At 49.5% G+C, this 19,748-nt stretch overlaps 1 protein-coding gene across 14 annotated transcripts; it reads right to left on the bottom strand.

Moving 5' to 3' along the window:
* Window positions 1–3,857: 3,857 nt before the first annotated feature.
* Window positions 3,858–19,412, bottom strand: NFYA (nuclear transcription factor Y subunit alpha). Of its 14 annotated transcripts, none has more exons than XM_068173276.1 (10): window positions 19,254–19,412; window positions 16,693–16,780; window positions 14,614–14,700; window positions 12,412–12,558; window positions 11,000–11,131; window positions 10,243–10,348; window positions 9,643–9,791; window positions 8,426–8,599; window positions 7,869–7,970; window positions 3,858–7,080 (listed from the first exon to the last, which is right to left on the bottom strand). In XM_068173276.1, the coding sequence occupies exons 2-10, from the start codon at window positions 16,765–16,767 to the stop codon at window positions 7,027–7,029; spliced, it is 1,026 nt and encodes a 341-aa protein (XP_068029377.1). In that variant the 5' UTR covers window positions 16,768–16,780; window positions 19,254–19,412; the 3' UTR covers window positions 3,858–7,026. The 14 variants fall into 14 exon arrangements, with proteins under 14 accessions (XP_068029377.1, XP_068029370.1, XP_068029374.1 ...); XM_068173269.1 differs by having other exon boundaries at window positions 9,643–9,809; window positions 19,254–19,411; XM_068173273.1 differs by having other exon boundaries at window positions 9,643–9,809; window positions 14,617–14,700; window positions 19,254–19,411.
* Window positions 19,413–19,748: the final 336 nt, after the last annotated feature.

Here is a 19,748-nt window from a genome sequence, read left to right as displayed (position 1 = left end):
CGTTCCCTTTTACCACACATCCCCTCTGCTCTTCCCCTGTTTCATGAGACAAGGAGGAAATATTTGCAGCTGTAGATGAACCAAGGCTGATATTCAGAAGCCAAAACCACTTAAAACCACCCAGCTCGGTTTGTAGCCAGCTGCTGAGGGTGGTGATGGGGTGAGGGAAAAGAAAGACCTGGGTGCACATTTCCCTGGAAAATAACTGCACTTTTTTAACGGCACAGCACCTTGGTGGGCAAACCCAGCGGAAAGCTGTGGTGCATTTGCTTTTCCAAATTATTTTTAAATAGCAGGGAGCTATAAACCCAAATACAGGAAACTGCTCGTGTCTGGCAGCAGCTGATACAGCACCACAGCCAGGCCAAGCGAGCTGCTTCCTCTGGACTTAAATATTCACCAAAAAACTATTAATTACTGCCCAATCTGGTAAGATTCAGCAAAGTGGTAAAAAATCTGCTTTATTTTAAAGCTGTGAGATTTTTCCTGGGCTTCAGAGAGACAAGCAATGCATTTGACATGTTCTAATAAACAAGGGGGTTCTTGGAAAATATTTGTCTACTTTATAGTATAAACTGTCATCAGCTTGAGCTCCTGGGGTGGAATTTACACTCCAACGTATTGATTTGTTTTACAAAGAAATAATTCTGTATTTCCCTGTTTGTTGTTTATAAACACACACCTGTCCTCCAGGATAAATCTAGCTTGACTTTATTACAAATTACACCCCTGTTGATCCAGCCACAGAATCCTGTTATTGTGGTGATATGAGCGAACATCCCTCAGGGATTATGGATAAATCCCCAAATTCAGCTGACTGGGATTTTCCTCTTAATTCCATGAGCTACAGACTGAGGATGCTGAACAGGACACAAAAATGGGTTTAATTTTTGGATATCAAGATTGCAGGAGGACTCCAGCCTGGATTCTGGGTGGCAGGGGAGGGAAGGAAGGTGGAAAGGCAGGGAATACATCCGTGGATTGGATAAACTCTGCTCTGTGAGTAATGATGCAGTTCTGAAGGTGAGGGTGAGAGAGAAAAGTAAATTCTGTTGACTGCTTTGATGTGGCTACACAATACAATTTTTTTAACCATTATATCTGAGATGATTTTATTGTTCTACTGCAAATTGTCTGCAAAAAAAGCTAGAAAATTACATAATAGCTAAAGAATCTGGTTTCTGACCTCCTAAACAGGCTTGCATGATCGTTCTCCTCATTTCCTGTCCCAGCTTCCCACTCTCTGATCTTACATACTGTCATTTCCTTCTTTTTTTTTTTTTTTTTTTTTTTTTTTTTTTAATTAGGGTTTTTTTTTGTGATCATCACTGTATTGACCAATTCTGGAAAGAATTCATGACTGCCAGCTTTGTGCTCTGGGGGTTTTGAGATGGTGAAATGTTGGTGTGGAGTTTGTACCATTAAGTATTTCTGATATTGCAGTGAGTATGTAGCTCCAATCCTGGGAAGAGCAGCATGCCCAGAGGGATTACAGGAGACTGGAAAATTTGCTGTCTCTTAAAGCTTTCAAAGCTCACCCCACCATCCTAAGAGGAAAATTATTTTTGTGCCGAAACACAGAAATAAGCTGTCTTCATTCAGCCGTGTTTGGGCTAAAAAAGATAATAACAGGATCCCTGGGAGCTGGGGATGAGGAGGAACCATGCTCCTGGGAGGTAACCTGGAATATAAAGGAATTAAATCTTGGAAAGAAGGGCAGTTTGTCACATGAGGATGGAGTGCTACAGGTACAGATTCCATCACCACTTCCATGGACACTCCTGGTGCTGCAGCGCAGCTTCCAGGTGACTTCAGGGATAACTACAGAACACAATGAATCCTGCAGGAGCTCATGGAGCATCTCCATGAGTGCTGTGCTCACAGCTTCCTTCCTTCCTTTCCTTCCTTTCCTTCCTTTCCTTCCTTTCCTTCCTTCCTTTCCTTCCTTCCTTCCTTCCTTCCTTCCTTCCTTCCTTCCTTCCTTCCTTCCTTCCTTCCTTCCTTCCTTCCTTCCTTCCTTCCTTCCTTCCTTCCTTCCTTCCTTCCTTCCTTCCTTCCTTCCTTCCTTCCTTCCTTCCTTCCTTCCTTCCTTCCTTCCTTCCTTCCTTCCTTCCTTCCTTCCTTCCTTCCTTCCTTCCTTCCTTCCTTCCTTCCTTCCTTCCTTCCTTCCTTCCTTCCTTCCTTCCCTCCCTCCCTCCCTCCCTCCCTCCCTCCCTCCCTTCCTTCTTCCTTCCTTCTTCCTTCCTTCCTCCCTCCTTCTTTTCTTTTCTTTTCTTTTCTTTTCTTTTCTTTTCTTTTCTTTTCTTTTCTTTTCTTTTCTTTTCTTTTCTTTTCTTTTCTTTTCTTTTCTTTTCTTTTCTTTTCTTTTCTTTTTTCTCTCCCATTCCCAGCTCTGTGGGCCCCCTCAGGCCCAGGCCAGAGCCCTCTCCCCTCACGCCGCCATCTTGAGGCACCGCCCCATCCCTTGGACAGAACCGCAGGCCGGGACGGAGGGTCCCGCTCCCAGAGAACCCCCACACCAGGAGCAGCTCTGAGGGGACAGCCCGGTGCCCCTCAGTCCCCTCAGCACCCACAGCCCGGCCCTGAGGCCGCAGGAGCAGCACCCATGGGCAGCGACATGGTGGATGGGCTGAGGGGTGTCCAAATGGCCGTGCTGGCCCCACAGAGCATGGCGGGAGGGCAGGAGCCGTCCGACCACCCTGGAATGGGGCAGGGGCCGTCCGGCCACCCTGGAACGGGGCAGGGGCCGTCCGGCCACCCTGGAACGGGGCAGGAGCCGTCCGGCCACGCTGGGTGAGAGCAGGGGGTGAGCGCAGGGCCTGTTTGGCCTCTTTTGGGGTATGGCGGTGCAAGGGTTTTGTTTGGCCACACTAGGGCAGGGCAGGGCTGTCCAGCCATCCCCAGGTCAGGACAGAGGGTCAGGGCAGGGCTGTCCAGCCATCCCCAGGTCAGGACAGAGGGTCAGGGCAGGGATGTCCAGCCATCCCCAGGTCAGGACAGAGGGTCAGGGCAGGGATGTCCAGCCATCCCCAGGTCAGGACAGAGGGTCAGGGCAGGGATGTCCAGCCATCCCCAGATCAGGACAGAGGGTCAGGGCAGGGATGTCCAGCCATCCCCAGGTCAGGACAGAGGGTCAGGGCAGGGATGTCCAGCCATCCCCAGGTCAGGACAGAGGGTCAGGGCAGGGATGTCCAGCCATCCCCAGGTCAGGACAGAGGGTCAGGGCAGGGATGTCCAGCCATCCCCAGGTCAGGACAGAGGGTCAGGGCAGGGATGTCCAGCCATCCCCAGGTCAGGACAGAGGGTCAGGGCAGGGATGTCCAGCCATCCCCAGATCAGGGCAGGGGCAATCCAGCCACTTTTGGATCAGGACAGGAACTGTCCAGCCACCCCAGGTGAGGGCACGAGGTGCCCGGCCATCCTGGGTCAGGACAGGGATGTCCGGCCATCCCTCGGTCAGGACAGGACTGTCTGGCCATCCCAGGTCAGGGCACAGGGTCAGGACAGGACTGTCCGGCCATCCCAGGTCAGGACAGGACTGTCCGGCCATCCCAGGTCAGGGCACAAGGTCAGGACAGGACTGTCCGGCCATCCCAGGTCAGGGCACAGGGTCAGGACAGGACTGTTTGGCCATCCCTGGGTCAGGACAGGACTGTCCGGCCATCCCAGGTCAGGGCACAAGGTCAGGACAGGGCTGTTTGGCCATCCCTGGGTCAGGACAGGACTGTCTGGCCATCCCTCGGTCAGGACAGGACTGTCTGGCCATCCCAGGTCAGGGCTGGGCTGCCTGGTCACCCCAAAGCCCCCCCCTGCCCTCCCCACACCCCACCACAAAATTCCCAACACAGAGCAAAAGCTTGTCAGTTTATAAATTTTATTAGCTGGAGAGTGTACACAGTACTTACAATTGCATCTATTAAAGACCAAAATACACCTGAAAAAATGCATCATATAAAAAAAATTAAAAACTTTGAACTATGTACAAACTTTGCCTGACATTACGTTAAGCTCAGGACCCTCCCACGCCCCTTCACAAAGAAAAGTTTATTTTCCCCCCTCTTTTTAACATGCAGGGCCTTAAAGCCATTTAGCATCACTTGAGGACCATTTTTTTTTTCCAAATCCTGATCTTTACACTCCTATAAATCTGGGTTTTGATGGGTTTGATGCTTCACTGCTCTGGGTCAATCAAGCACATTTCTTCCCAAACCTCTTCTTTCATCCTCACCCACTCTTAACTCACTCCAAAAGTGAAATTTTTGCTCAAGTGTAGCCAATCTACAAATTATTCCAATATAATTACTAGGGAGGTTTGAACTGGACACATCCCCAATTTTAACAGATTTGCCTGGAAAAGAAAGCAGATATTTTTGGTACCGTGGTGCTGACTGCTGGCTCCAACCTCACCAAATAAACACAACTTTCAGCAGTGATACACAGAACACAAAACAAATAAAAAAATGATAGGAGCACTCAGGCTTTCACATCACTATTTAAAATATTAACAATAAGACTTCCTAGAACACAAATCCATATTTCTTCACACATAACCTACAAGAGCAGATTAGAGAACCTAGATATGTAGGGATACTGGGAAAAAGTTTACAAATTCTTTAATAAAAGTAATTACTCGTTAAAAAAAAAATGAAACAAAATCTATGTCAGAGCAATAATCTTGCTTCTCGAACTTCCAGCTCTCAAAAAGGTGTTTCAGGACAGATTTATCATCAACTGAAGAGCAAAAAACATCATGGAGAGGCTCTCACTCCAGCACGCAAATATTCCACCAACAAAATGTACAGATGCGCCAAAAAAAATATTTACAGTAACGTTGCAAATTCAACTAAAATCCCTTAAGGAGAACTGCACGTTCCTGGAATGGGGAGAGCCCAGGAAATGCTGTGTGAACTTCAGGTGCCAGCTGGGGAAAACCAGTGCTGGAACTGGACAAGGATTTAAGGCAGAAGCAACCAGAGGCCCTGACGATGTTAAAAATGCCCTTGAAATTATTAGAAATAAATCCTAATTAAGAGTTGTGAGCAGAGTGTCAGATTACTCATGTAACCTGGGACAAAAATTGAAAGAAAGATTTCTTTGCCTGCCAGGAGCCAGGCCAGCTCCTCCTGCAGCTGCAGGTGTCCCCGAGTGCCCTTCCCAGCTCCAGTGTGGGGAGGGACACAGAGCCAGGATTCACACCAAGGAGCTGAGCTGCATTTAGAGATCCAGCTGCCAATTCCAAACCCCTCTGCAGTTCCTCCTTGTCCTTCCACTGCCTGCACAGGGCATCCTTACACCTGAACAGGCTCCCCCTTCCTCCAGGATTGCCTGCTCACAACAAGGACCCAACATTTCTCCTCCCTCCTGTCCCTCTGATACGCTCAGCTTTAGTATTTTTCTTTCATCCAAAGGAAACAGAATTTTCCAGGCTCAGTTCTTTTGTTTCCTCCCACTCTTCTTCATCTGATTTGTCTTTAGCCATAAGCTTCCAGTAAATGGGAAAAGATGGGAGGAAGGAAATGTAATTTCCAAGCTGCATTTCCTTGTCACTTGAAATCAGCATTCACTGGATTTAACCCAGTCTCACCCATCCTTGGCAGCATTTCCTCAAAAACTCCTCACTCTTCAGCTTCACCTGGCCAGGTTCACATTCACCTAGCAACATTCCCAACCCCAAACTTCACTGCTGTGATCCAGTTTGAACTACAGGACACAAAACGTGGAAATTCTGGGACTCCAGCAGGCAGATGATGCCCAGAGCAGCTGTGTAGCTCATCAAGGTGAGAGGGGACAGGAGTGCAATGGTGAGAAATCACCTGTTAAATGCTTTTAACTACTGCTCCCATCACCAAAATTCAAATTATGATAGAGCAAGCTTAGAATCTAAATTAAAACTGTTCTGTGGAGATGCTCAGCCCAAAGCCAGCTGTAGGTCATTAAAAAATCCTTTTTTTTTTTAATAATGTAAGTATTGCTCCTTCACTAAGTGCCACTTTTTTGTTTTTAAGAGCTTAATTTATGAAAAGCATGGAAGGTTCATCAGTATCAGCTGAGTCCTTCAGGTACCTCAGGCTGAGCTGCCCCAGCTGCTGCTGTCCTGAATCATCCCTCACTCTGGAATTGTAGAAATGATTTAGGCATCAGAAACTCCATCCCAGCCATGGCCAAGTGCCACCACTGTGACACTGAGGGTTCCACATCTCTTGGAGGAACCATGGACTTCACTGGCAGGTGAGAAAGAATATTAAAAAAAAAAAAATCCTTTGGAAGAGACTCACTGAAAAGTTTCAGTCCTTTCTATACTCACATCCAGTTTTCTTCCAAAGCAACAAGTACTGGCAATGAACATCCAAACCCACCCAGAGACTGATTTACCGACCCAATCCCCCCCACATCTCCCTCTCCCACCCCACTTGCAACAGAGACACAACACATCAAGTCCTGCAGTAATCTTGACTATTTCTAGCATTGATTGGATGGCTGAACCTTTCCCAGAGAAGAGCTTCTTTACACATTTACAAGGTGGAATTGAAAAGAATCCCCTTCAGTTTCTGCCAGGGTCGGAGGTGCAACAGCAGGGCCCAGCTCAGGGAAAACCAAGTCCAAAGGGGTGAGGAGTGGATGGAATAACAAATCTCTGCTGGGCAAACCCAGCCCTGTGGGTTTGCCAGCACTGAAACCCACTCAGTGCTGGCTGGAGGAGCTGGAATCTGTCCCTGGACAGGGCTGAGCTGCACCAGCCACAGGGATTGAGGTGGGAAAATGAAGGAAAACCAAAGAGACGAACGCTCAGACTCCGAATTCCCTGTGCTGGATCAGGAGAGGGCACCAAGGAAGTCTGAAAGGTTCTGTTTGTAGAGTTGAAACCTCAAGCACGTCCTCAACACCTGGTGCTTGCTCTGTGGAAAAGGACAGGCTGTGACATGGAGATTGTCCCACTCCAGGATTCACTGGACACTCTGGGCAGGCAGGACAGGCTGGCAGGAGGGACGGGAATTCCCTTCAGGTGTTTTTCCCTGGAAGCAGGGGTTAGGAGACCCTGATCATCTGTGTCATTGCTTCTTCATTGCTTTGAGTTGGATCCTGCAGACACAAAAGGGTGGAAATTCCACATTTTTCCATGAAGCAGAGAGAACCACACACAGCCATCAGGAAGACACACTCCTGCACTTCCCTTCATCTCCAAAACTGTCCTCTTTTTCCTGGGTTTTACAGGCCAGAGACACAAAAAACCTAATACCTCCCAGGAATTTGCTGTTTCTGGTATTTAGGAAGATTTAGGACTGGACCGATATTTAGGAATGATCTTAGTTCAATATAAGAAACACTCCCTAAAGGCAAAGGACTGTTCTAAAGCACTGAGCAACCAGAGAACCTGTTCATTCCAATCTATTATGTCCCTTCCTTTGAAAAATGCCTTGCACCTTTTATGCAAATCAAGATGCAGCTAGGACTCAGGTATTCCCATTTTTAATTCTGCATCCGATGGAAAGATAAGGAGTCTCTACCTTTAATTCATGTCCTGAAAGAACATCACAGAACCCAACCAGAAAGGCTGCTTTACAAACACAGAATGTTTGTGTGCATTTATCCTAAGAACTACAAAGTGAACACACTTCTATCCACATTATTATCATTTAATTGCTCAGGGCAATCATCCCCTGCTCTCCACACGCAGTGACAGGAGGTTTTATTCCCAATGCTTGGAATAAATCTAAAGGCAGGGAGGGCCAAGGGGAGCAGATGAAAAATTCAGAGGCAGGGAGGGACAAGGGTCAGCAGCCAAGCCCAAAAACCCAAACAGAGCAGCACAGACACCTCTGGTGTGTGTCCTGAAGGGTTGAAGGGGATTTGCCCCAAACCCCACTCACCTGCATGTGAGGGCTGTCCTTTTCCTTGGGGGAGAAGAAGCGGCCACCCTCTCCCCGTTTCCTGGCCATGGCGTGCCGGTGTCGGGACTCGTGCAGGTATTTCTGCAGTGAGGGAAGGAGCAGGTGAGGGAGCAGCCACCGCATTCCCAGAGGAAATTCCCAGTCCCCATCCATCCCCTGCCCCATAGATTCCCAGTCACTGCCTCTCCAAGGGAAATTCCCAGTCCCCATCTGCATCCATCCATCCTCTGCCCCACAGACTCCCAGTCACTGCTTCCCCAGAGGAAATTCCCAGTCCCCATCCATACCCTGTCACACAAACACTGTTCTGACAGTCAGTGCATGCTCACACACAGATCCAGACACTCCCAAAAACACCCAGAATAAGCAGAATTATCCTCGAGGGACTTAAAAGATTTACTCTGATGTAGCTCATCACCAACAACAAAAACATTGTTGAGGAACACCAAGATTCTAATCCTCTTTTTCCAGCCCAGGTGGGATTCTGTGCCTTTGTCACAGAGCAACCTTGTGTTAGATCTGAGTTTTATTCTCACCCTTCTCTCTTTGGGGATTTTTCCCTCTGCTTCCAGCTTGGCCCGTGCCTGCCTCCTCTTCAGGATGCGGTGGTACTGCTTGGCATTGACGTAGAGGGGCTCCTCTTCCAGCATCTCTGCTCCAGGCAAAGGGATCCTCTGGATGGCTGGGACTGAGCCAGCTCCAGGCACCATCTGTACAGACAGGGTGGTTTAGTCCTTGCAGCTCAGCACAAAAACTGAGCAAAAAAACGTCATTAAAAACCCCAACATTGAAAGAGAAAGTGGGTTTTGCTCAGGTAATGCAGCTGCTTAAATGAAAAGGAGCAATGAAGCTGTCCTCAAATTGCAAAACCAATCTAAACAAATCAATTCCTTATCAGTCCTGCTTTCCTGATAAAAGTCCTGTTTTCCTGATAAAAGTAACATTTCAATACAATTCCTTGACTGTGTTGCTGCTTCTTGGACAATTAAACAAACAGGACATGGCTGTTTAACCCTTTCTTTGGGGTTACCTCTTATTTCAATTATTTCATTTCAGGGCACCTCTAAGCCAATACTGCAGAGCTGCTGACATCTAGTGGGGACCAGCAACATTCAAGAGGATCACACCACAGAGAAACAGGAATTGGCAGGAAAACCCTCTACAAATGATGGAAACAAATCCTAAGGGACCGTCAAGAAAACCAGAATTGACTCAATCTATTTAAACCTTTGCTCATCAGCTCACAGCTCAGTCTGGATTTCAGTTTCTACACTTCTGAGCTGCTGTGGGAGAGAGAAAGCCCAGAGCAAAGATCACAGCAGGATCCAGGCCTTTGAAGCTGAAAGTTTGTATTGTTTAAACTAATGGAACTGACAGAGAGGACTGACCACGGCATCTCAATCTCAGACAGGAGTTTATCAGAGAAGCAGGGAATCACAGGATGGTTTGGGGTGGAAGGGATCTAAAGGATCACCCAATTCCAACCTTCTGCCATGGGCAGGGACACCTTCCACTATCCCAGGGTGCTCCAGCCTGGGATGGAGAAGACACAGCTTCTCTGGGGTCCCTGTGCCAGGGCCTCCCCACCCTCCAGGGAGAAATTCCTTCCCAATATCCCACCCAACCCTGCCCTCCTTCGACTTAAAGCCATCCCCACTATCCTATCCCTACCCTTGTGAAAATCCTGCTAGGTTTGAGTACAAACACCTCAAAGCTCAGCCTCCAGAGGCAGCAGTGGGGATTTCACACCTACCATGACCATTCCCCCTGAATTGACCACGTTCCCAGCCACTGGCAGTGTCACTGTGACCGTCCCCTGGCCACTGCTGGTGGTGTTGGTGTTGGCTCCTGTTTGGACAATCTGGGCTCCAGCCAGGCTGGCTGCAGGAATGGTGATCATGCCTGTAACAGGGACTGTAACTTTAAGGAAGTAGAACACAAAAGGAAAGAAAAGAAAAAAAAAAAAAAAAAGAAGAAGGAAAAAAAAGAGAGACAGAAAAAAAGAAACAAAAACACGCACACAAAAAGAAGGGAACAGCATTAGTCCCACTTCTGTGTTTTACTCATTCATCCTTCCAAAACATGCAGAGAGTCAGGAAAGTGTTGAAGTGAGGGATTAAATTCCATCAGAATTCCTGGTTTTTGCATTTGTAACCTCACTGTGAGTAACCACGTACTCTTGAGATGGAAAAGCAAATTTAAGGGGTTTTATTCTACCAGCCCTTGCCAGAGACAAGGAGATTTTCTGTTTCTGGGGAAAGAACCATGCAGTGAATTCCTGCAGAGCACACAAACACCTCAATAAATAAAAAGCCTCTCAAAGAGGTGCCCTGGCTCCTCCCAGCCCTCCTACCTTGCTGCAGGATGGTGCCATCAGCATTCACAGGCTGGTACACGATGGTCTGGCCCTCAGCAGCCTGGGCAACCTGCTGGCCTTGCACTGCTATCTGCTGCTGGGTCTGAACAGAACAAAGAGCACAAAAATGTTACAAATTGCCTCTTTTTTTCCCAGTGTTTACAATTCCTGAATGAACACATGGTGCTTGAGGTGTTCCAGGTGTCTATTTCTGCTGCCTCATTAGCAGCAGTAAGAAATAGGCTGGAGCACAGAGCAAATACCTGGAGATCAAACACCTGAAGCACATGTAAGATGCATTTTTCAACAGTTCAATAATGAAAAAAAAAACCCCAAATTCTAGGTTTCCTGTCTCTCTATGAAGATGTGAAAGAAGAACTGTTCTGCTCCAAAATTTAATTTTAGCCCTAACCAAAAGCATCAGCAGAAACCCCAGGTGTGACTGGACTACTGCACACAATGGCCCAAGTATGGAATTAGCAATGCTTCATGTTTTCAAAATTCAACAAAGAGACAAAAACAACCACGAACCAATAAAATACAGAAACACGATGGAGAAAAACATGCAATCTAATTTTTCTGCCCCAGAGTCATGTTTGAAACACTACAAAAACATGACACTTATTCTCAAGTTCACCTCAATATTAATAATTCCTTTTTTTTTTTTTTTTTTTACGTAACCACATCTTAAGCCATTTGTCAAGTTTCTCTTCCTGTTCCTCTGCAGAAAAGCCTTTCATGCTGGTGCAGTTACCTGTGTCTGGCCAGCAGTAACTGCAGTCTGGGGCTGCTGTATAATGATCTGCTGGGTCTGGCCCTGCTGCCCCTGTACCTGCACAGCCTGCCCACCTTGAATCTGAATCTGACCTGGCTGGACCAACTGAATCTGTGGAAGAAAGAGTCAGAAAGGAACATTAACTATGCCTCTGATTTCTCCCTCCTCGGCCTCAGCATGACCAAGTCATCTCTGAGGGTGATTTACTGTTGCACAGAAAAAGGAAGCAGGGAGTCTTCTCTTTTTCCAGTTGAGAATGAGGAGTTTTAATGGATTGCTCCCTGGGACACAGCCACACAGGGCAGAGGGAGCAGCGTGCTGTGTCACCGTGCTCCAGCAGTTCTGCACTGCTTACACAATAAATCACTCAGGAGAAATCAATTATTCACATCCACTGGGAACAAATAGTCAGGTGGAAGAGGAAGACTAAGATTTAAGACATCTGTGGGGTGTTAATTATCCAGCACTCAGAAGTACTTCTGGGATATATAAAGTTGTCCTCAGCTTTGCAGAGTCTTTCCACCACTGTGGAACATTCTTAGATTAAAAAAGAAGAGCTGGAATATGGTTTGAAGTTTGTGTTTAAAAACACAGTTGTGGATTTTCCTCCACCAACCAGACTTAGAAGAACCTCATACAAATTACAGCTGTTTTCAACAAAGGAAATATTAAATGAACCTCTCAAAACACCAAGACATCATTTGCCTTCCTGGACTGTGCTGAGTTCTTAAATCCCATCCTAAATCATCAGGACACTTTCATTATGCCATGCTTATAGTTCTTCCCTTCCCTTTTCAGGAACACTTCGACCACCTCCTTAAATTTACCAACTGTCTTTTAAACAGGTAATTACTTCCAAAAAAATCCATTTTCTACACCTCCTTCACTATTGCCTTCAGTGCAACAAGGATGTTTAAATCCCCCTTCAGCCATCACATATTAGAGGGGTTCAAGCACAAGTTACTTGCGAGAAGCTTTCTTAAATATTTTTTTTTAATCTTCCTTCTGAACCATAAATTGAACAGGCACCAGATCCCCAACTACATTGCAAGGGCCACATAAAATATCCCAACAAACAAAAATCCTGCTCTGTGGGAAGGTATCCCTGCCTATGGCAGGGGGGTGCAACTGGATGAGCTTTAAGATCTCATCCAACCCAAATCATTCCACGATGAAAAGCCCCAAACCAACCCAGCTGTGTTTCGGCACTGATCTACAAGGTTTGCACCAGGCCAGAAAACATAAAAACTCCATTCATAAAGGACTTCCACTCATCCCCACCGTGCCAGAGCCACCAAGCAGCACCTGAGCCTGGTTTTGGGGTGCTGAGCAGAGCCCTGTGTGGCAGTGGCAGCGTGCCCAGGCTGTGCAGTGCCCCTGGGGTGTCTCACCTGCTGCAGCCCCTGCGTGCCGGACACGGGCACCTGCATGATGGTCTGGCCCTGGCCCCCGGGCACGGCCTGCACCATGATGGGCTGGCCCGTGGAGGTGATGAGCTGCCCCCCGCTCACCTGCACCATCAGCGGCTGCCCCTGCACCTGCAACAACAAGGCAACAATGAAAACCCCGCCAGAGCAGCCCCAGAGCTCACCCGTGTCCATGTGGGGGCAGAGGAAGTGGGGAACAGGCACTGAGCTGCTTCAAAGCAGCTCTGGGTTCCAGCATGTGCTATGGATTTAGTGAGTTATCTGCTTCTCCTGCAGTCTAGTGTTATAAAGCATGAAAACCACATTTGCCAGCCACAAGAACTACCTTCATGCACAGCCCAAGAGCAAAGTGGGATAAAACACTTCATTATTCACCTCGTAATTACTGATTTTCAGCTGAGGTTCCTATTGAGAGAACTCTGCTCTGACAGGGAGGTTCTGAGGTGGCTTCAGCTCTCTCCAATTTCATGCCTACGGCATTCCCATTTCCAAACTGACATGGAGCATGGGGTGTGCTGAGAGAGACTCTCCATGGTTATCGAGGGAAATTGTAACTGAAGCAACACAAAATGGAGTTTGGGGAGGAAAAAAAGTGTATGAGCAGCAGCCACTTCTGGGCCCAAAAAGGCTTAGACTGGATATATAAATGTAAAATATAAATATAAAGTGCGAGGGTGGGAAGCCCTGGCACAGGCTGTTCAGAGAAGCTGTGGCTGCCCCTGGATCCCTGGAAGTGTCCAAGGCCATGCTGGACAGGGCTTGGAGCACACTGGGATAGGGGAAGGTGTTGGGGCTGGAACTGGGTGAGCTTTAAGGTCCCTTCCCACTCAAACCAGTCTGGGATTCTGAGGTAACTTTGGCCTGAGAATCTCTGGACTCTTGGACCTGGTATTTCTCTGGTCACTGGGAAAAAGGCCCATGAAAAGAAAAACAAGGGGAAAACCTCTCTGTTTGAACCCCCTCATCTGCCAAGTCCCCAGACTCCCAAGACACATCTTGAAAAAACCTCCACAGCCTAAATGCAAAATGAGTCTCACAAACTCGGGGATCACAAAATCCCATTTGTTTAGGAACAAGGACATCACAATGTGGTAAAGTCACCCAGTTCCTGGGTTTCACACCCCAGGGGGTGAGGAGCCAAATCCTGCCCTGGGAATTTGAGTTTCCAGGTCCCCACTCTGTCCCTCAGCTTGTCCATGTCCCATCCAAAGCCCTCAGCTCCTGGGCTGGGTCACACAGGGAGGAGCATGCTCAGGTCAGCACAGAGAAGCACAGGCAGCAGTACAATATCCAAGAAGCAGAAAGGAAAACAAGACATTCCAGGATTTTTGTTAATGAATCACAGCAATGCAAAATAGAAAAAAAAAAATGGTGGGGAGAACATAACAACAACCAGAGGCCCCAGTGAGCCCAGCAATCCAAGTCAGGCAGCATCTGAGATTTGAACTCTGAACATAAAAAATGCTGTGTTAATTCTCCAGCCCCTTGGAACCACCCTGCTCTGAAGAACTACAAACCAAACAAAACCACAATACTGAGTGCAAAACTGCCACGGCTGCCCAGGGTCTCTCAACTGCTCTACAAAGGGCTCCTGGAAAGCCTGGGCGAGTTAAGGAAGTGGAGGCTGCAAGACAGGAAATACTTCACACTGAACCCAATTTCTTTCCACGCTGGGATGTATTGCTGTTTGGATCCACATGGCTCCTAGGTTTCCCTCTGCTAAATAAGAAAATTGGATCTCTCAGTGCCACAGAGGCCAATCTTGTCCCTAGGTGCTCTTTCAGCCTCAGCTGAGAAGGTTCCACTGTCCAAGCTCAGGCTCTGGCACCACCTCTGTCTGCCTCATGCAGTGAAGGCACAGCCCTCCTCAAGGAAGAGCTCAGAACCCTCATTTCCTTGGGATTACAGGAAATCTTTGGGGTTTATCTCAACTGCTACTTCCTCTTTTTGGTGTTTATAACTTTAAAGTCGCACTAGACCACAATTCCTGGCATGCAGCTGGGAACAGCTCCAATGCCATGGCAAACCCTAGAGGCAGCAGCCAGCAGAGATTCCTGCTCCACATCCCCCTGCTCCTCCTGGAAACCCTGGGAAAACACAGCATTAGATATGTGGTGCTGGGGAGGGTCATGCAGTGCTCAGAAACACAATCAGAGAGGTCACCACTACCTGGAGGGTCTGGACTTGCTGGCCTGAGGCCGATGCCACCTGGGCCTCAGTCTGCAGCTGGACAGCTGTGACACCTCCCTGCTGCTGGGAACATGAACAGGGAGAGCTTGAAACATGGAAATGCACAACACACTGCTGGGACAGGGCGTGGGGTTCATACACACTGCTCCAGGAACACGAGGAACGGGAATTTTAGCAAACCTAAGGATGGAGCTCCCTGGAACTGCACGTGGCACTGCCAGGCTTCAATATTCCAACTCCCAAGGAACAGGACAAGACATTTTGGAGGATTTCCAGCTCAGTTTCAGGGCTTTAGTTTTGAAGTTTCAGGCTTCAATATTCCAACTCCCAGGGAACAGGACAAGACATTTTGGTGGATTTCCAGCTCAGTTTCAGGGTTTTAGTTTTGAAGCTTCAGGCTTCAATATTCCAACTCCCAGGGAACGGGATAAGACATTTTGGAGAATTTCCAGCTCAGTTTCAGGGTTTTAGTCTGCTCACTGCCCAGGTTTGGCACTGTGAAGGGTTCCAGATTTTGGGCACACTGGTTTGCCCCAACCAAGCCCTTCCTGCAGCACAGTCTGAGCTCATCTCTGCCACCCCTGTGTCGGTGTCTGCCCACCAGTGACCCTGAGGGACAGTCTGCAGGAGCAGTCAGAGCTAAAAGCCTTTTCTATCTTTAGCCTCTTTGCTAAGAGTCCCAAAATACTTCCAGTAACTGTGCTAGCATGGGGAGATGAAGGACAGCTCCCCCCCCAAGTGCTGCAACAGCCTGGTAAAACAACTTATTTTAGCAAAATGTTTCTCATCTGACACAGGCTTTAAGAAATTGTGCTGAAAATGAAAGCCAAGAGTTGGTTTTATCTCCTTTTCACCTAGAAAATGTCAATAAACCAACTACATCTTTGGTTATCTGCTGCAAACAGGTATTTCGGATAATCCTTAATATAAAATGTTTTAATCTCAAGTGCAATCTTGTTCTGGCTGAAAAAGTCAACTCCAGCTAAACCCCGTGGAAGGATTTGGTCCCTCCTGAGGCCAAAGCAAAGCAGATCCCTTTGAAAACATCATCCAGTGGCTCAGCCCTTTGCATGGCAAACCACCAAACCCCCTCAAACTAGAGCAGAAAGTGCATCAAAAATTCAGCAGCAGCAGAAAACACATCCCCAAATCTGGATATGGGAAGCTGAACAGCCAGAATCAGTAAGCCCTCTAAACTCAGCCCTGGTATTTTGTACATTGAAACATGAACTTCTTTGTGGGATGGATGAGTTCATCCAAAGCTACACGGTTGGTTGAATTCCTGTTCTGTGTGTGTGTTTTGCTCCACCTGTTGTTCTGAAACAAAGAATTTCTACAAATGTTCATTTGACAAAACTGGAGGAAAGCTCTGTGGGCTTGAACAAAACCTATTTCAACTTTGGGGGAATTTTTCTTGTGGACAACTGATTGTTTCTGTTAATATTCTGTTTCCTCAGTTTTTAGAGATGTGTTAATACATTTTTACATGTCTTTATATTTTACTTTCCCCATGTCACTACCATTTTGCAAACTCCCTGCTGCACTGAAATTTGGTAACATGTACACCTGCATTTTCATTTTAATTTTATATAAAGTTTTATATTTATATAAAACTTTATAAATTTAATTTCATGATTAAAATACAGTACGTGTATTCTAAAAATCACGTTTACTCTGACTTCCAGGCAGGTGCCATCAGTGCCCAGGTGACAGAAGTCAGGTGAACAGGTACCCAGGAGGATCAGGATTGTGCTGCTGAACCCAATTTCTTTCCACGCTGGGATGTATTACTGTTTGGATCCACATGGCTCCTGGGTTTCCCTGTGCTGTTCACAGGTAAATAAGAAATTGGATCTCTCAGTGCTACAGAGGCCAATCTTGTCCCCAGGTGCCCTTTCAGCCTCAGCTGAGAAGATTCCACTGTCCAAGCTCAGGCTCTGGCACCACCTCTCCTCAGGGAAGAGCTCAGAACCCTCATTTCCTTGGAATTACAGGAAATCTTTGGGGTTTTTCCCAACTGTGCCCCTCTGAGGGGTGCATTCCCCCATTCCGTACCTGCTGCTGGATCTGCCCCGCCTGCACCACGATCTGCTCCGTGGAGCTGCTGCTGTTGGCCGTGTACTGCTCCATGGTGCCTCAGCCCCTGCAAGACAAGCAAAAAAATCAGGGGACCTGCTGTCCCCAGGCCTGGCCATCCCCACTGCCCCCCAGCAGCTGCCAAGCCAAGCAAAGCCAAGCAAAGCAGGAGCTGCCCCAGGGCAGGGCTCTCCCAGAGCTGCTCCATCTCGGTAATAAACACTTCAGGCCCATCCAAGCTGAGTGAGCAGCAAAACCACCCCAATTCTGGCCCAGTTTCAGACTCACACCAGTCCTGTGAGTCTGCACATCCTGGGCTCCAGCCAGGTGCCCACACAGGGGAGTGTCACTGCTGGAAAACCTCAGGAGATGCAGCCTTTAGGTGTGCAATTGAACTGCGCTTCAAGAATTCAGCAGAGCTGTGAAGGCTTCTCTCCTCGTTTTTCTTCCCTCTCCTCCTACTCTCATGGAATGGTTTGGGTGGGAAGGGACATTAAGGATCACCCAGTGCCACCCCCTGCTGTGGGCAGAGACACCTTCCACCACCCCAGGCTGCTCCAACCTGGCCTTGGACACTTCCAGGGGCAGCCACAGCTCCTAACCCAGGGCCTCCCCATCCTCACAGGGAGGAACTTCTTCTCTAAAGAAGTATTTCTATACTCAAATACAGCCTTCATGTATTTTGGGAAGCACCAGCAGATTTCCCAGCACCTCCATCCTCTCACTGCCCCTCATTCCTCGGCCCTTTCCCTGGACACATCAACACCACTGTGCTGAAATAAAAACAACTTTTCCCTGCCACTGCTTCTCTCCTCACTGGCCCGACAACAGCAGAATTCCTGCTTTAGTGAGGTGTTTGATTTATGCCACGACTGAACAAGTTCCTGCTGCACTGCTGAACGAAAACACAGCCTGGAACTTTAATTTTCCAAGTCTAAAGCAACAAAACCTCTGGCTCCCTCATTTTTTCAAGGAATGCTGACAGGATTAAGTCACAGACTCTCTGTACCCGTTGCTGTGGTTACTGCTGCTGTTTGAGTTCCATCCTTTGCCCATTTCCTGAGACTTTTTCACAGCCAGAATAAAAGAAGGCAAATACTCTTTCTGAAAATGCTGCTGTCAGGTTCTCATTTCAATGTCACACTGGGTACTTAATTTTTGCCTTAAATTAAAATTTTTAAGTAAAAGATTAACAGCTCTGTAATCCCAACACGCTGCAGCAGCTGCCCAAAGTTCTGCCAGTGCTGGATCCTCACCGTCCAAGGGATTATCTCATCCCCTTCGTTAAACACAGAGGAGCCAAGTTAAATATTAAAGATCAGGGATCAATCAATGGCAGAGGATGACAGCTCCTCCCTCAGTGAGCTCATGGGCAGCTCCTCCTCACCGGGAATGCTCTGGGAACCAGGGAGTGTTCCAGTCCCAGCAGCAGATATTTATATAGATATCATATACACTCACATATATTTATATTTATATTTATAAAATATAAATATAACTAAAATATAAATATAACTAAAATATAAATATAAATATTTGTGTAAGTATTTATATAAATATAAATATATATGTCCTGCGTTGTATGGGACTTACTAGCATCATCAAACTCCTGGCCCTGCACAGGACAGCTCCAAAAACATACACAAATATTTAAACATACACGTACCTAATACACATAACTTATATTTATACAAATATAGCTGCACCAGGAACAGCTTCCTCAGCAACCCAACCCACACCAAGAGCAAACCAGTGCCGCGAACAGCCCGAGAGAGCTCCACGGCATCACTCGACCCGTGTCCCAGAGCTCCCGAACGGGCAGAGCCCGCTCCGCTCCGCGGCATCCCGGCGCTCCGGGGAGGCGGCGGAGCCGCACGCCCACACCCAGAGCGGGATTTAACGCGGGGGCGGGCTGAGCACCACACGCGGAGCCCAGGCTCAGCTCCCGACTCCCGGTGCAAGCCAGCGACCAGCCGGGGCTGTTGTGCCAGCGCGGGAAGCCCCGGCCCGGGGGTCTCTCGGTGTGCTCGAACCCCTGGCCGCTCCCAGGGCCGGGGCACCGCGTGCCCGGCCACATCTAGGGAGCCGCACCGCGCACACCGGGACCGGACGGGGCAGCCCGGGCTCCTCTACCAGCGGGGAGGCTCCCGGGGAGGGCGGGGCGCTGCGGGAAGAGGCCGGGCCCCGCTGCGGCGCTCGGCCCCGCGACCCCCCCCCCGCCCAGCCGCGGAGCACCCGGCCCCGCTGCTCGCGGCCCCGCGGCCCCAGCGCGGCCCGGCCCCGGTTCCCCCCTCAGCCCCTGAGTGGCCGCGGCCCCGCGGCCCCAGCGCGGCCCGGCCCCGGTTCCCCCCTCAGCCCCTGAGTGGCCGCGGCCCCGCGGCCCCAGCGCGGCCCGGCCCCGGTTCCCCCCTCAGCCCCTGAGTGGCCGCGGCCCCGCGGCCCCAGCGCGGCCCGGCCCCGGTTCCCCCCTCAGCCCCTGAGTGGCCGCGGCCCCGCCAATCCCGGCGCGCGGGGGCTCCATATTGGCCGCTCGCGCTCACCGTGCCGCGCTGCCCGGTCCGCGCCCCGCGCTGATTGGCTCCGCCGCGGCGCCCCGAAGCCCAATCAGCGCCCGCACTCGCCCGCCGCGCAAAATGGCGCCCAACCGCGGACAAAGGGGGCGAGGGGCGGGGCCCCGCCCGGACGCGGCCGCCCAACCGCGCGCCTCGCCCCGCCCGCCGCCGCTGCGCCTGCGCGGGGGGGGGGAACGGGGCGTGGGGCGCACGCGCGGGACGGGCCCCGCCCAGCCATAGGCTCCGCCCCCTGCCCGGAATGTTCTGGGCCGGGACCATGGAGCGGCGCGGCCGCCATGTCGTGTGGGGCGGGGCCGCCATGTCGTGTGGGGCGGGACCGCCGTGTCGTGTGAGGCCGCACCGCCATGTCGTGTGGGGCGGGGCCGCCGTGTCGTGTGGGGCGGGGCCGCCATGTCGTGTGGGGCGGGGCCGTCATGTCGTGTGGGGCGGGGCCGCCGTGTCGTGTGGGGCGGGGCCGCCATG

The sequence above is a fragment of the Anomalospiza imberbis genome, chromosome 26 (assembly GCF_031753505.1).
Source record: "Anomalospiza imberbis isolate Cuckoo-Finch-1a 21T00152 chromosome 26, ASM3175350v1, whole genome shotgun sequence".
NCBI lineage: Eukaryota > Metazoa > Chordata > Aves > Passeriformes > Viduidae > Anomalospiza > Anomalospiza imberbis.
This window is presented reverse-complemented; position numbering and strand designations above follow the sequence as displayed.